We start from the raw sequence: 17384 nt of genomic DNA on the forward strand, positions 1-17384 counted from the left end.
GTCCTATCCCAAGTGCTGGTTTTCCTCTCTACCTGCCTACATTGCTGTGGGAATCACACACTTCAGTCCCTGTACCTCTGTATGTTTGTAATGCTGCATTTTATTTCACTCCCCCGTCATTTTCTTGGCAGAAAGATTCAAGTAATATAAATAAGTAATTAATCAGGGTCAGGTGAGATGGTGACAGCACACCTGGCAGTGCTCACTAAAATAAACACACAGGTGGATGGTGGTCATGAACTGCTTTCAGAATGAGCTGGGGGCAGGTTTTGCCCTCAGCACCCTCACATACGCGCTGTGCCCTTCAAAAGTGCCACCAAAAGCACACAAGCAAATTTGGCACCACCTGCCAGGGCAGGAATAACGTGGCCAGAAGCACAGGGACACCAACACCTGGTCAGAGGCACCCAACTGCTCCCAGTTCCCTGGGGAAGGAGGCGCAGTGGAGCTGTGTGCTGGAGGTGATGGCAATCACCTGAGTGTAATCACCAAGATAAACCTGGGGACAGCTTTGGTGCAGATGAAAAGACATATTCAATTAAGTGAGCCTTGCACCTGGATCCAGTTTAGGAGAGACAGCCCAAGTATTTATTTAAGTGCTGTATTTTAGAGGGAACATAAACATAAGGCTCAAAGATTATCCTTGGGGCCATGAAACAATATAATGCCTTTAGTTCCACTTATCCACACTACTCATTTAAGGTTCTTCAATTACAGAACCACCACAATACTGATCGATAGGCAGCATAAAATTCTGCACAGCATCTCGGGCAATCTGCAAAATTAACAGTCTGTGCACTGTGATCTTTTCATGTACTGCCACAAACAGATGTGGAAGGTGCACTGATGTGATGGCAGTGCAGCTACCCACCTTGGCAGGGTATTCATTTTCCAGGCTGTCAAATAGAGGCTCACAGGTGTGAGAACAAGGTGCTAAGAAAGCTCCTTTTGGCAGGAAGGGATCGACAGCCCCTAAGTGAGGGGTGATTGTGATGCCAGCCCTGCCCTGCCCCACAGCCCCACTGCTCTCCCGACCTCCCCATGCAGCTCCACTGCTGCAACCAGCCCTGTGATCATTCACTGCAGCCTGGATCACAGAGCAGATCAGACATATACATCTGTCCCAGCCTTCCAGCTGTCTTCACACAGAATCCATGTGCCCAGACATGGATATATGCCAGGAGACTGCCTGCTGGTCTCTCTAGGAAGCAGAAGTCAGAGTCACAAAGAGAAGAACCTGGGTTATGACAAGATGCCATAGCCATGATGGTTTCCAGGTCTCCAAGTGCCCATTTTCTGATCATTCCTTCTTTTCCAGATTCATGGGAGCCTCACTCCAGCACACCCAATAAGGGTTAAATCCTTGATTTTCTGTGGCCCAACTCATGCCATACATGGCCCCGCTACTAAACCATACCAGAGGCAGACGTTCACCAGAGGATTCTGGTTTGCCCATGGCACAAGTACAACACAAATGGGATTTTCAAAAGACCTCAAATCCTACACTCTTGGGTGAGCCTGGAAAAGCATAATTCAAGCAGAAGCTTCCCAGATGTTATGAAGCTTAAAATCCCAGAGGGAAATGAGGATAGCAGGAGACATCACCTTCCTATCCCACTCTACCACAAAGGGCTGGAGAGTACTTCTTCCCCACTCTCTTAGACTTTCAGGACCAACTTCTGAACAAAAAGAGTCTAACATAAACCAGTGGCAAAAGGAGGAGCACTCTAGAAGGCAGGATGAATTTTGACTCAGGTTGGTAAAGGACTCACCCTCTCTCCTCCTTTTTCCTTCCCAGATCCTGCTGTGCAATTCAAACCCGACTGTTTGCTGTGGGAAATAAAGCCAAGCCTGCAAACTGTGAGTCCTTACTGAGGCTGAAGCGATTCCTAAAGAAACAAAGCTGGATTCATCAACTGCCACACACCGAATTTCTCCTTTCCTCTCTGGCACACCTGGCAAGCCTTACAGCTTTGTCAGAAAGCATCCCAACCCACCCAAACCAGCAGTGCAGGGTGAGCTCCCTGGCTGCAGACAGACTCCCCAGCGTTCCTGGCTGTCTGCATCCCCTCCCCGAGCTCTGTCTCAGAGCAGCTGCAGGAACAGAGATGATGTTCAGCCCACACCTTCTCTCTGCCCCCATGTTCCAGACACACCCAGTACATGCTCAAGACTGTCGCTGACCTCCCTGGGAAAGACAAATTTCACACGTGCCTGACAGAGCTGGGGAAGGACCGAAGGGGAGGAGGGTCCCAGAGGAGTTTCCAGGCTTCTCCATTCCTTAACAGGCTCCTTGCTCCACCAAACACCAAAAAAATCACCCCAACCCTGCCTGGCAACTCCTTCACAAGGCTAAACATCTCCTTATTCAATCAGACAGTTCCAGCAGGATCACAGCCTCTGAGGCTCCCCTGGCTCCATTAAACTCTGCTGCCAATGGGCTCTGAGACCCCCAAATCAGTCCCTGTCTATTCCTTCATTTCCCCCCACCCTCCTCCCAACATTTCAACTGGATTTTGTAAATCTTCCTTTAAACTGTGCATTTCTCTTACCAGCTTTCTGTGGCCAACCACCTCATTGTTGGTGCCTTCTGAACAGGAGGAAAGAAAAGTTCCCACTTGTGCCTGGGCCAAGGCGAGTGGTCTGGGGACAGAAGGCTCTGTGTGCCCTCGTTCCCTTGGCAGGAATAACAGCCTCGGCCACTTCAGGGGAGGTGACTGCAGTTGCAGGGGAGAAAGGAAAAAAACAGGGGAAAAAGAAAAGCAACCAGTAACAACCAAAAAGTCTCAAGCATGGCCTGGTGTATTTGCAGTGAGCCAGAGCACAGGTTGGAACAAAACCTGGAGAAGGCAAAAGGATCAGGATATGTCAAAGTTAAAAGCTGCAGTGGATTTGCTATAGGTTTGATCTTCTCACAGGCAGTAAATCCATGACCCAGGTGAGGATGAAGTGCAGAGGTGCAGGAGCAGTTTCTGGTATCCCAGACTTCAAAGCCAGTTGTTTTAGCCAAACTGGCTGCCACCTGGAACTGCTGGGTGAAGATGGGAGGGCCCAAAGGGCTGGCCAGCTGGAAACTCAAACAAACTCTGCTAACAGCTGGAAACTCAAATTCTGTTTGGCATTTCCATCCTTCCCACTGCACTGTGGCTCTCCTGGGGCAGCTGCACAGACCAGCAGCACTAAGGCCTGGTTATTGTGGATGGAGCTGTTACTTGTAGTGTTCTATAAATTATTTCCTTTCTTTAGGAAAGATGAAGCTCCTTGTGCCCAGAGGCACTTTGTGCTTTACATTCGTGTTTCAAGGGCAGAGGATGCTGCAGTGGTGAGCAGAGGTCCCAGAGAGCAGAGCTGGAGGAAATGCTTGATTTTAATGCCAACAGAGCAGCCACAAAACATGGCCACATAGCTCTTGCCGTCTCCAGAGCTGCTTGGCTAGTCTTCAGAAATAACCCCAACTTTAGAGAAATCATAAAGGTAAATTCCTCTATTCTCTGGAAAGGAATATTTAGGAAATGCCCGCTGCCTTTGAACCCAAACATCCTGAAACTGTTTTCCTTAAGCACCAACACCTCAGTAAGTTCCCTGAGTTGGTTTGCAACTCACCAGGGTATATTCCATGAGCTGATTTGCAATTCACCTGGGTAAATTCCACGAGCTGGTCTGCAATTCACCTCTGCCTCAGCCTGCACAATCACCGAGGTTCAGCTCTCTTTAAGCCCCATCTAATTATGCAATTTAACTGCAGCAAGAACAACAGCTTTGCTGAATATGCAACAGTCTCCTCATTGTATTTTGATGGGGGCAGAGAGAAGGAAAAGGCAATTTAGTTTAAAGTTCAGGCATTTCTATGGGGCTTGTCTGATGTAAAAAAGACAGAGGCCCCTCTGTCTCAGGTGAATCTGGAGTCAAAGCATTTTCCTGGTGTCTCTTGGATGCTCCCACAGCTACCTGAACACAGTGGCACAAACCCTGGCGTTTTTCCTGCTCATTTTTCTTCAGGACTGTAGTTCATTAACTCCAGTAACGCAGTTTCATTAATGTGCATTAACCAATGACTTTCCCATTACTGCTGCTGTCTCCAATCAAAGACTCATTTATGGAAAACAAGGGCAGAGGGAACAACATGCTTTGGCAGCTGTAAGATCATACGCCCAGAGCTTTATACCCTCTGTCTTATATTTTTATGTTAAAGTATCACGAGCTATTACCATATTTTTCATTATTATTTGTGGCACTAAATACTGCAGCTCCCAGTGCCAGATGGCGAATATTCAGAATAAAAATAATGCAAGGCCAATCTTAGAAAGACTCAATGTGAGTGTAACAGCATGTATTCATCCTCCTTTCCTAATGCACATGGTTAAAATATTAGCAGACTTAAAATCTGGTTTTCCAATTTAGAGGAGTCACATATTATAGAATGATATGCATGCATATATACATATATTTAAATATGTACATATAAAATTTTTAATTTCTTTCCATTTTATTTGCATGTTTCAAGGGTCTTAACATAATACATGGGCACATCTTTTTTTCACTCTTCAGGAGTTTATTTTAACCAGTAAAGAAAACCAAATAGTTTCAAAATGGAACGTAAGCAAAAACCTTTTTCTAGAAATTGTTATTGGTACAAAATACTTTTTTTTTTAATATATAAACAGCTTGAGTCCTAAACTTAACCAGATGGAAACGTGCCTACAAAGCGTTGGATTTAATTCAGAAGAGACTGACAGCCAACAGATGAGCCAATTTAGCCCATCCCATGCCAAAAATGGTCAATCATGTTATCTTATGTGTGACTCGACTCTGGCAGATGCCAACTCTATCCAAACAACTTCAAGCATCTTTTTGGAAGACTGGATTATTTTACACACACTTTAAAAAAAATCATAATAATGCTCGATTTTTCTGGAAAACTTCCACTTAGCTTCAGCATTTTCACAAGAGGTTTTTTATTAATTTATTTTAAGGATAAATCCTTTTACTTTATAGCCTAACAGAATAAATGCTTTCCAATCCAGCAAAGCCTGATCAGAAAACTACTAAATTGCAGCTCAGTGACAGACCCCCACTTATTTAAATATTCATACAAGGAAAGCTTTACACCTGTGCAAATTTTCCTTAAGCCAAATGTTTACTTTCAACAACACAAAGAAACACGACAGGAAGTACAAATTAAAGGTATTTCCTGCATCCTTCATCACCTTCCCCCAAATTAAGAGTAAAGTTAAAACTAAAGGAGTTTTTTATATAGAGTTATTACAACAAAGCTTTTTTTTTTTTTTAATTGTAATTTATAATCTCACAGTGAATTTTCTTTTGTTGCTTTTCAGAATATCTATTGCCAGACATGCTGTTCACCTGCCTCCAAATGCAACAGGAAAGGACTTCCACCTCTGTGTCCTCTGAAACCCATACACTCTAGGCAACATCGTGCTGGTATACTCATTTTTTTTCCTCCTTCTTGCCCCTATTTTGAATAAGAATAGCGAAAAGGAAAAATAAACCACTTATTCAGTGATTAGTCCATCCTGACAGCACAGGACCATTCAATCCCTCTCCAATGCATCACATCCCCTGCAGTTAAGCCCTGTATCTGCTGTCAGCTCGGGCTCTGCTTAAACTCAGTCTGAATTTTAGCTTCCCAATAACACCCTGGGAGGTCTCAGGTGATGAGATTTCCCTGTTAGACCGAGAGCTGCAGAAACCACTGTAAACACTTAGCAGCTCATCAGCTTTCACTGGACACCTCGAAAGGCCACATTTCAAAAGATGGACTTTTTCAAATCCATTGTTTCCAGGGAGAACAGTGCCAGCTTTCCTGCGACAGAAAGGGCAGCGGTTCTGCTCACAGCCACTACTTTGGGTTGTCTTCTTGACAATCACACACAAAGTTGCAATTTCATTTTCCATTTGTCCAGAAGGTAATTGCACTGCCTGTGTGAAGTGACCTTCCTGCACACAGCACATGGAGCCAGGCAATTATCCACGGGACTCGCAGTAGCCTCTCCATTTCCAACCTTTTTAGAGTATCCTTTGTGATGGCAGTCTTGAGATTTTGAGATCCACAGATATTCATCTAGGCTGAAGTCTGGACATTTTTGAGATCTTCCTTATAGGACAAACATGTATTCTCCGTTGTGTGAGCATTTCCGTGGAATTATTTCTGCTTCTCTCTAATCAGATGGTGTCAAGGTGTATGTGACCAACAGACTTGGCTGCAGGTGTTCACGTTGGACTTGAGACAGCTCTTAAAGAAAAGGTCACACACATTGAAAAGATTCACTTCTGCACCTCCTGAGCATAAACCACTCCGTTTTCAGTGGATGAAAACACCAGGGTTTAGGTAAGCACACCCTGCTTGCATCAGACTTGTCCCTAATTAGTCCTAGGTAGTTTATCAATTATAGAGTCATGGAATCATGGAATTGTTTAGGTGGGAAAAGACTTTCAAGACAGGGGATTCACAGATTATATCATTCTTGTACCTTGTCAGCCCCAAGGCTGGCAGAAAGGCATGGAGGCCTTGGAAAGAACCAAACTGCTGGAGAAGCCTTTGGAAAAACTGGAAAAGTTAAATTTTATCCTCTGGGTGGGTTTGGGTTTTTTTAAATAACAATTATTTCATTTCCTCTGTTTATGGACATCTAGTCAGTGGGTGACCAAACACTTCAATCAGCCTCAGCCAGGCTGATCCCAGCTTGTCATTGGCTCCAGATAAACCTGTGGCTGAACAGTAACTCAGCACTCAGACAGTGCCTAGGGCTTCCCTTCATACTCACTACCACACTCATAGCCACTGCCCACCTCTGCTGTCCAGTCTGCACTGCAAAACCTGGGTCTGGGATCCAAAAACTGTGTTGGTGACCGTTGGGAAGCAAGTACAGTTTTTTCTACAGCCATGTTCCTTTCTGCACCTATTTTAAAGAGCAGCACTGGCTGAATTGAATTTCTGTGCTGCCATTACCTGGTAAACTAATGTTTTCTTCCATTTCTGTGCCACCACTCCCACAGGTGTCACAGCAGGTTCAGTGAGAGCTTCAGGCCAAGCATGTATTAAACAAGTAGATGGTGCCTACAAAACAAACTATGAAATTTGTTGCACTGCAAGGAAGCCTATATTCAGTCACAGGGCACAACTAACTCATCCAGGGAATCTTCTTTAGAAAGACACAGCTCTTCTCCTTGGCTGGTCACACTTATTCCTCATGAGTGCTCCAGGTTGCCTACACTCAGATGACACCAGTGGCACCTGTGAGTTTACAGCTCTCCTGCCACTGCCCATTTCAGTTTAAATCAGGGCTGAGTTGCTCTGAACCATGAAGCCATCAGTGAATGTTCACTCCCCACAAAGCCAGAGCTGTGCACCCCAAAGCACTCAGCAGCCAGGGAGGGCTTTACCATCTCTCCTGCTCCTGCAGAGTTCCCAGGCCACTGCTTTCGCTTCATTACCTCCTGCAGTCAGGGAGAAACAATCTGTTGAGAAACTTCTTTTTAATCTGGTATTGGGATGTGTCGTGGTCATTTGTATAGAAATTCACCTGGTTGGTGGCTCGAGTCCTCCAGGGAGGCTGTTGGCTCCCGCTTTGGAGCACAACCACTCCATTCCCATGAAATACTGCTCCCATCCCACTGCAGTCAGTGGGAATAAAAACAAGTGTGTTTAACAGATGTCACAAACCATTCCCAGGCTGTCACAGCTTTCCAACATTTTCCAGTGGATTGTTATTACCAGATCCCTGCAAGTCAGCAGCAAGCCATGCCGCCTCTGACTGCGCTCATCCCGTTCCGACTGATGACGTGAGCTGTCAGACTGTAAACTCAGAGTTGTCAAATAGCTGTAATTTGCAGATTTAGTAAAAGAGCTTAACATTCCTTTGAGTAAAGTACTTAAGAGATGTATGCCGTGGGATTTATGGGCTGTGAAATTCTGTGGGTTTTTAGCTAGAGCAGGATCTCCATAGGACTGCTCGAGTGTCAGTAAAGCAGCTTTGGCCTAAATCAGAGACTGCCATTTGATGTGAGCTTATATCCCACTGAAGGAATTTCCACAGAGACTCCAATATCAAGTCTGAAAACAGCCATTTGGAGGATTTGCTTTTCTAGATACCTATTGGAATCACATGGACATTTATTTGCTGTCTTGACTTGACTGCTTCCCAGTAGGCTAAATAAGAGAAAGTTTAGGGCCTTCAATTAAAATAAAAAAAAATCCCACAAAATAATTGACAAAACCCACTTTTTGTCAGCTTCCAGAGCTGATCATCCACTAAAAAGTAGGATTTTGTTTCCCTTTCATTTTCACAAGTGTTATTTGCATTTGACTTGCTGTCAATGACTCCTGGGCCATTTCCATCAGGAAGTCATTTCAGTGCTGCAGCCCAGCTTCCCTTGTTCCCTTTTCACTGGACACACTTTGTACATTTATACATATCAGGGCATGATGGTGTGGCATTTCCTGTATGAATTAGGAGCTGAGTGTTACTCACCTGTGAATCACACACACATCCCCTAAGAGAAGATACAAAGTGTTGTGAACACCCTACACCAGCACATGCTGGACACATGGCTGTTGTGCCAATAAATTCTTCCCAGCATGATGCCATTGCGTCATGGAAATATCCAACTAAATCTGGCAGAATTAAGGTAGCTCATGTACAAACCTAGGACACAAATTGCTCAGTCTTTAAGCAACATTCAGCCACTTTTTGGTACAACGTATTTTGTGATTTGAGAATTCAATTCCCGCTGGAAATTCCAACCACCAGTTTTGCTGGGAGCATAGCTCAGGCAGCAGCAATTGCTTTAAAAAACCCACCTAATGGGCTAAATCTTGCTCATGCTGCTCTTCAGGAGGTAACATTTTAGCCATGGAGTTCTGCATTTGGTGATGGAAGGTTTCTGTGGTCAGCTAGAGATTTCTAAGATCAAAAATTCCAGGGACTGGTAAGGAAGCATAAGACTGAATCCAATTTCTCCGCATATTGCAGCAGCACAGCACCCAAACACACCTTCAGCAGCCAGGTTTGCTCTCTGCAGCAGCACTACGCAGGGTTCTGGCAAACACTGATTTTTAGTGGACGTGGCATTCAAATGGATCTTTCCATGCTGTGGGAATTGCGTGCACATGCTGCTGGCTGCAAAGCTCCCTGAGCACTTTGGAAGCACAGCTAGCTCACCCAGACATGCTGCTGAAAATGAGACACCTGGAGAACCCCAGTGACACCTGAGCCCCAGCAGACAAGAACCACCTGGAGCAGGCTGTCAGAGCAGGCTGCTGTTTCAGGTAACCTGAAGCCCAAACTGGAACATGCAGAGGCTGTCCCAGAGCTCCCCAAGCAGTATGTCACTGAACAGACCTCCCTGCAAGGCTGTGGCTACAGAGGTCCAAAGGCAGCACAAAAGCCTTCAGAGTGTCCCACTCCAAGGTCACTTGGAAAAGTCCTTTGGAAGCAGCACCTTTCCATGGAACACGAGGGATAAAGCCCAGCGCTAAGATAGAAGCCGCTAATGCTTCTTCCAGTTTGTAGACAGGGAACATTTCAGGGAGAATTATGGAATTATAGCCCCAATAAGGGAAGAGGGAGGAAAAAGAGGCACAAAGTAAGGTCATGTCTAAGGCAGAGAGATCAGCTCACACACAAAGCCCTTAAGGGACAACCCTGCACATGACCACCGTAATGCAAGGCCCAGATTAGCACTCACAGTTTAGAGTGAAGGGATTGAATGGAGAAAATCTTCATTCTCCACTAACCCAAGCTCACCACTCTGAATTTCTCTTCCTGACATTTAACTACTTTAAAATAAAATATAGGGTTTTTCTGAAAAAAAAAGTCTCTGTATTGTACAACATCAGGTCATTAATTTTTACCCTGTAGACTTCGGAAACACTGTGTGTGTGTGTTACCAGCACAGTCCTTGAGTGGGCTTTGAAGTGAAGCAATTTCCACAAGGCAGAAGGAACAACTCCAGCCTAAAATACTTGTGCCTTGTGGTCTTCCCCCTCCCTTGCATCCTGCCAAATATCCTACGTTCCTGCAATCACAAGTAGCGGCATCGACACGCGATATCACTCATCACCTTTTACAGATTCTGCAAACACTGTTTTCCCCAGAGAACATTCCCTGGTTTTAATTGTAAATAAGCTGAATCTTTTATCTGCGTTCTTCAAAAGCCAGGAAGATTTTCAATTCACTGAAGAAGTAAAGATTTTTACAACTCTGTGTGAAAACATGAACATATATTTTCATGTTTCAAAAGCTCACAGCCCATTCCATAATTCCTCCATTGCTGTTCTTGAATGGCTCCCTCCCAATTACAGACTGACCTTCACCTTCCATTTTCTCTAACAAGTGTAAAATGGAAACTTTTCATCTGTTCAACCTCCACTTTTCTAAATATTTGTTGGTGTGTGAACAAGGCCAGTAGAATCTTCAGCTGACACTTGCAGAGCACTGCACAAGGCACTCAAACACACCCTACCACCTGATGTATCCTGCTCCAGGCTCTTTATTCTTCTCCATAATGGAGGGGAAGAACTTGTCTCCTTTTGCCTCTCCAGCACAAGGCTGAGAGCTTTACAAGTTTATGTTGGTGTGACTTAAAATGCTTTACTTGACAATTTTGTAAAGGGCATTAGAAACTGGAAATGAATGTGGAAGAGCTGTTACGGGACTCTTTCAGTTTTGGGGATGCTGGTTTAAGTTCTGCCCAAAGACACCAGTAAAGCATTTTTGCTGGTTTTAACTAATAAATCTACTGTGCAACTTAGTACAACTGACCCTTCTCATCTGAGAGAGATCCCAACCCCAGCCTGCAGACCTGCCTCTGGAGAAGTCCTCTCTCAAGGTTCCTGCTGTTTTTCCAGGCTGGATAATGCTCATGGCTATTCCTTGAGTTTAGTCCCAACATCTGCAGAAGCTGGTCAAAAGTCACCTGGGAGGAATTTAAAAGACATTTTTCAAGAACTAACCACTTAAGAATTTTCTTATAAAGACATCAGATTTATCCACTAAATTCAAGAAATACCTGAATTCTATCTGTTCTAAACATTTATCAACAATTTATTTCTTTTACCCTTCCATCCATGATGTGGCCATTCCATTAGTGGCAGTAACATTTATGGAGCTGCCATTCCAGGATTTAAAGGTAGACCAAATGAACACTTAGAAACAGCAGCTGGAAGTTTATCCAGTCAGACTTGAAACACCCCAGGCTAATCCAGGGCCATCCATCCATCCATCCCCATGCCCTGTACACAGCCACACAGAGCTCAGGGGCAGCAGGACAGTGGTTGTTGTAGCCCAGATCAATACAGTGCAGTGCACTGAAAGAATGATCAAAATTGCATGTAAATAATTAATAATAAAAGTATTTCCTGCATTCCTCTTTGATAATGAGCTACAGCTGCAAGTAGAAATCCAGTCAGTGATTACAATGTCACATCAAGGGCTCAAGCAGATTCCTAAAACTGCTCTACTTTGACTGATCCTACATTAAGAGTTTACATTTATAAAAATACAGTGTTTTAAAGCAAGAACCAGTCAGGCTTCTCACAAGTACATTCATTCCCATCAGTGGGATGCAGCCAACACGAGCTCTTCAGCTGGTTTTGCAGCTCCACACACAAATGCAGGGGTGTAAAAGCTGAGTGGGGGCAGAATCCAGGTGTGATCCATGAAATGACCTCTGAGGGATCACCTGGAATTCAGTCACCTTATGCCAACCCACACCCTGGGATTGGTTACCTGCTCCACTGGCACTGCCAGGCACCAGAAACAATTGCTGAATTAAAACTCACATTCCAGAGCAGTGACTGTTTCCTCTGGGAATTGCAAAGCTCGAAGAGCCATTGTAACAGGACAGCCATTTCTATTCACAAAGATAAATTCTTTATTTAGTAAGAATTATCTACACACAGATGAAGGACAGGAGTCAGGGTAAGGAGTCTTCCAGCGGAAGGGTTACACAATCTGATCTCAACAGAGCTTTCTGTGTTGTTCTGGAACACATTACCTTCCTGTACAATGTAAGTTTTACATTTCCATTCTGAAAAGAAACTTGAACATCATTTAAAATCTCAGTGTTGAGAGATGTAAGTAACAATTACTCCATGGAACAGAAGAGCTGAGCTAACCTGAGGGATTCATCTGCAAGGAGAAAATGATGAACATCTACCTGGAAAAAGCGCAACCTCCCTGCCAATCACTCGTTAAGTTTCCTAACCTGGAGGTTAAAATAGCCCAAATTTTGTGTGTGACTTTATATTTTGTGCCTAGTAAGTTTTTACATGGGAATTAGGATTGATTTCTGTAAGTTAACAGATCACTACACACTGCAAGCAGTGTTTTTAACATCCATTTTCTACAAACACATTTCCTTTAAAAACAGAAAATGAAGAAAAAAAAAAAACCTGCTTTTTCTACTCTAAAATTGCAGACAAAGGTTTTATAATGGGAGTAGATAACTTGAATTTTGAAAAACAACCAGCTACAAGTCCAGAATATGAAAAGCTGCTGTTTTGAAAAGGCATGTTTGAGTTTGCAGCAGAGCAGAATTACCAAGATCCACTGAGGCTGGGAGAGAGCCTCAAAATCAATCAGCTTCTGTGAGAACTGTAAGGCTTTTCTGAGAGATGCCAGGCAGGCTGTCCTAAGGTCAGTGTGCTACAGTGAGTCTCTCCAAAGCCATTGCTCTCCCATCCAGTGCCTTAAGCATCTGCTTCAATGGTGACACTCTGGAGTCATAGTACAGGAATAAAAACTCAAAATAAAATTTAAAAAAGCATAAATTTGACTTTGTAGCAGACAGGAGACTCACCCAGTATTGCTGCTGCTTCTCCACAGCAATGCACTCCAAGACAGCCACCACCAAGCCAGGAATGTTTATCCAGCAGCTCCATGACTTGGGAAAGTTTTCAGTCATCTCCAGAAACTCGCTGCAGTTCTTTTAAAATATGTGTTCTACTGTATGACTGGCCTCTTGTTTTAGGAACTGCCTTTGTCCACAGTTCCCTCCTGTCATTCCACTTGCTTAAATCTGGACAGAGCTGCAGCACATCCACTGGCACCAAAAGGGTGGCAGAGACAGGCAATGGCCTTAGAGCTACATCAAACCCTACAGATTTAAACAATTATTGACCATTCCTGGCATTTACCACCTGAAAACCATCCTCATTCCAAACCTGTAATGCCCAAGAGCCTCAGTCCTTGCAAAGTCCATCCCCAGTGATAAAATCCATCAGCTTTCATCTGAAATCATCCCCTCACAAACACAATCAGACTTGGCATTAAAGTGGCTTTCAATTACAGACATTTCACAAACAATTCTGTGCACCCTGTAGGGACCTACTGGGATGTCCCAGTCCTGCAACATGGAAAACTTTTCATTGAGAAAACCCCTTTCCCTCCACATTTCAGACCAGAGACATTTCTAATCCTTGTGCCAAAAGCAAAACAATCTTAGGATTGAAATACTACTATTTACAGCCTTTGCCTGTTACCTGCTGCATGAACAGCAGACAGATTAATTCCAAAAATGAGCTCTTGCAGAGTGGGGAGGGAAGAGACAAAGTTTAGGGCTTGTCACAATACAGAAAAGGGAGATGCCTCATAAATAAGATTTTCAATAAACCTTTCCTGTTTCTGGCAGTTGGGAGATAACTGCACCATTACAGTTCCTTCACTGCTGTCAGCAGCTAAACCAGGAGACAAATTAGGAAAAATAAAGGGATGCTGTAAGCTGGAATTCTGCACTGCCACTACATTAAATGGACTTCGCTTTGCTTCTGCACTCCAAGGATGAAAATGAAAGTCCTTTTAAAATCATTTTTAACTGGAGATTGATGCCAGGTTGTTTTTTCACCCATCATTTTAGGAGAGAGAGAAAGTAAGTAACTAGCAAAGGTTTCACTCCTTTTAAGTTATGTTCCTATTTTTAGTTGCAGGGGAGGGTATAACACAAAAAAATAAACGCTATTTGCAATTAAATTTCCAGAAGCACCGAATTCAGCCCTTCCCTAGTGCCCACACTGAGAAATCTTGCATCTGATTTACAAACGTAATTATATCAGTGTAATTATACCGGTGTAATTCCCCAGAAATAACAAAGTTATTTTTCAGCATCCAAGAGAAAGATTTGAATTCTTAAATTCAGCATGAAGAATTACACCAGGATAGCTTGTGCTAAAGAGGTGGTGAATTTCTCTGGAGAGACAAGGCCTAAAACCACAGTCCTGTCATGGTGGGATGACCCTGGCTGGATGTTGGCTGCCATCCCAGGCTCTCCACCCCTGCCCTTCTCAGCTGGGCAGGGGTGAGAACACAATGAAAGGCTCATGGGATGAGGAAGGGACAGGGAGAGAGCACTCAGCAATTGCTGTCATGGGCAAAGCAGACTCCACTTGGGGAAATTAACTTAATTTGCTGTAAATTAGAAGTGTGAGTAGGGTAATGAGAAAATGAAACAAAATCTTAAAACACCTTCCTCCCATCCCTGCCTTCCTCCCAGGCTCAACTTCACTTCAGAATTCTCCACCTCCTTCCAAGCAGTGCAGGGGGCAGGGAACAGAGGCTTTGGTAAGTTCATGACATCGTCTCTGCCATTCCTCCTCGTTCTCTTCCCCTGCCCCAGTGTGTCCTTCCATGCATCCTCTTCCACAGGGCACAGTCCTTCAGGAAAAGGCTGCTCCAGCATGGGTCCCCACGGGGTCACAGCAAGCCTGCTCCAGCACAGGCTCCTCTCTGCACAGGTTCTGCCAAGAGCCTGATCCAGTATGGGCTTCCCTGGGGTCAGAGCCTCCTCTGGGAACATCATCCTGCTTTGGTGTGGGCTCCTTCCTGGGCTGCAGGGGCGTCTCTGCTCCACTGTGGAACCCCACAGGCTGCAGGGAATCTCAGCTCTGGCTCCTGGAGCTCCTCCTGCCCCTCCTTCTTCCCTGACCTCATGTCTGCAGGGCTGCTGCTCTCACATGTTCCCACTCCTCTCTCCAGCTGCAGTAGCTCTTACACTTACAAGGCTTTTTCTCCCTTCCCAAATCCATCATCCCAGCAGTGCATTATCCTTGGTGAGGTGCCTGGCCTTGGCTCTGCTGCACACAGGAAGCTTCTGGCACATTCTCACAGAAGTGACCCCTGCAGTCCCTCCCACCCAAACCCAACACACCCACAGTGTCCTGCAGATCCCAGAGACTGAGGTTTCCTCCCACTGGAGAAGTTCTGGCTGTTGAAATGAGGAGATTATTATAGCAATGCTTTCAGCATTATCCAGGTCATTTTCTCATACATTAATGAGATAATAGAAATTTATGGAAGTCTTTATTGAATCTTAATTGCTCCCTAAGACCATGACTGAACTAGAAAGAGTCACTGCATTCTGCTTTGACTACTACAGCAGATGCTGAGGATACAGAATCCTGAACTCAAGATTTGTTAATTTTTCACTTAAAAATGCTGTCAGTTTTTTTAAGAATAATACCAATCCATTTCCTGACAGTGCAGTATCAAAGGTGCTTCTGAAAGGTGAGAGGGGTAATTCCAATATTTAGTTTGCTACTAGAAGCCTAATACTTTTTTGAGGCTGTGCTTACTCTTTACAAGGAAGAAGATTTCAAACCAGAACACCACTGAAGAATTTAAAAGGCATCTTCCTCACTAGCAAATGAGTTCAAATTAGCCCAATTACAATTAAAAAATGACGTATTTATCAACCATCAATGATGAGAAATAATGTAAATCAAGGACAAGTCTGTTTACAATTTAATAATCCACATCAAGCAACTACCAGGAGAATTTACCAATGCCTAAAAATTGCCATAAATTACACTCTTGGTTGGGAAGTTCAAAGTTTTTGAAAAAGCTCAGCTCTTGCAGATGCCACTGAATATTAGAGATTTCTAAAGATGCAAAAATAGAACTCCTTTGGTTGAAATTATGTCCCTCTGTGAAACTGTAAAATCCAAAAACTGCAAAACCCAGAAGTTTTTGAATGCTGACTTGAGAAGAAGAGCTGCATTTCTCTGTATTCTTGTGCATTTTTAACCTGCTATACAAGATCCAGGATCGAACTCAGCATGAACAGTTCCCACAGCCTTTCACACTGTTGATAATTTCTTCTTCTAGCTTCTTCCTTTCCTCCTCCTTGGATGTGTGGTTATTTCTCTCCTCCCAGTGAGGGTTGTTGTGACTGTGGAGCACTTTGCTGCTCTGTGTGTGCCACATCTCATAGTAGAGATTGCTGGGATTGGCCAGGAGCTCTGCATGCTTGCCACGTTCTGCAACTTTACCCTGCAAAACAAGGGCAGGAAGTCAGGAATCCATCTTAGCAGATCCTCAGGAACATGCCAGCCTATGGACCACAGTTTCACAGGATGGATTAGGGCAGTTATTAATGAGAAGGAGCTTGAGACAGCAAGGGAAGACTGAATGCACAGTGCAATCACTTGTGTGCTGCCCTGCCAGCTGAAAACAAGCTGTGCTCTTCTCAGACTGTAGGTGCCTTTTGTCCATCAGGACAAAATTTAAAGCCCACCAGCATGGCAAGTTTTACTATCTAAACTGGAGGAGTTTTTTAAAGTAAATGTGGACATCTCTATGAGGAGCAAGGTGTTCAACTACTCCTGGAAAGGTCATATGAGTGTACCAAAACAAACATGTATTTGTCTTTGCTTGGTAACAAACACACACAAAGAAGCTAAAAGAGAAGAGCAAACAGAGAGGGGTTTGTATGAGACAAGCAAAGCACATTTAAAATCAAACCCTCAACACAATTAGTGTAAACTGTGCTTTTATGGGTGCTCTGCAGCTTGTGTCACTGCAATCACCACCACAAAAATTGTGTGAGGAGTTCAGTTCTCTGTGCTGCTCCCAGGAGCAGAGATGATTTACTGACTACCACTGTGGAAATACAAGAAAGAGTTGGAGAGGAGACCTCCAGAACTCCAACCCTACAGAAGAGAAACACCACCACCCTTCAAAAAAAGAGTTGTCTTTTTACTTTGAGAGACACATTCACTGACTTCAAATTAAACTAATATATTCATTCTCCAGCTAGTCTTCCTTCTGGGAAAGGACAGCATTATACAGACAACCACACGGATTTGATATTAGTTCTAAATTATGATTTACAATTAAATCTACCTCCTTGTGACATCTGCTGATGCTGGGAAAAAATTTGGGTCTTGGCACTTCTATTAGTAGATGTGCCAGCAGAATCTGAACAAACATACACTTCATCAACAGAACTACAGAATTTATTTAAATCCTTAAAGTAATTAGAGTTCATTGTAGTAGAGACCAGCCATTTGAATTATGGCATTTTTTTAGTAACTCTCACCCAATCCTCAAAAATTTAGCTTCTCTGCCCAGCTCCACAGCATCAGGATC

The 17384-nt window shown here is 43.9% G+C and overlaps 1 protein-coding gene across 1 annotated transcript in view; it reads right to left on the bottom strand.

Moving 5' to 3' along the window:
* Positions 1-11871: 11871 nt before the first annotated feature.
* The window catches only part of ABCB7 (ATP binding cassette subfamily B member 7), a 38802-nt gene continuing 33289 nt past the window's right edge, over positions 11872-17384 (bottom strand). The window contains exon 16 of the mRNA XM_085060054.1: positions 11872-16286. Coding sequence (XP_084916180.1) covers positions 16068-16286 — 219 coding nt within the window. The 3' untranslated portion in view covers positions 11872-16067. The remainder of the gene's footprint in view (positions 16287-17384) is intronic.

This window comes from Lichenostomus cassidix, chromosome 4A (genome assembly GCF_008360975.1).
Source record: "Lichenostomus cassidix isolate B80296 chromosome 4A, HeHo_3.0, whole genome shotgun sequence".
Taxonomy (NCBI): domain Eukaryota; kingdom Metazoa; phylum Chordata; class Aves; order Passeriformes; family Meliphagidae; genus Lichenostomus; species Lichenostomus cassidix.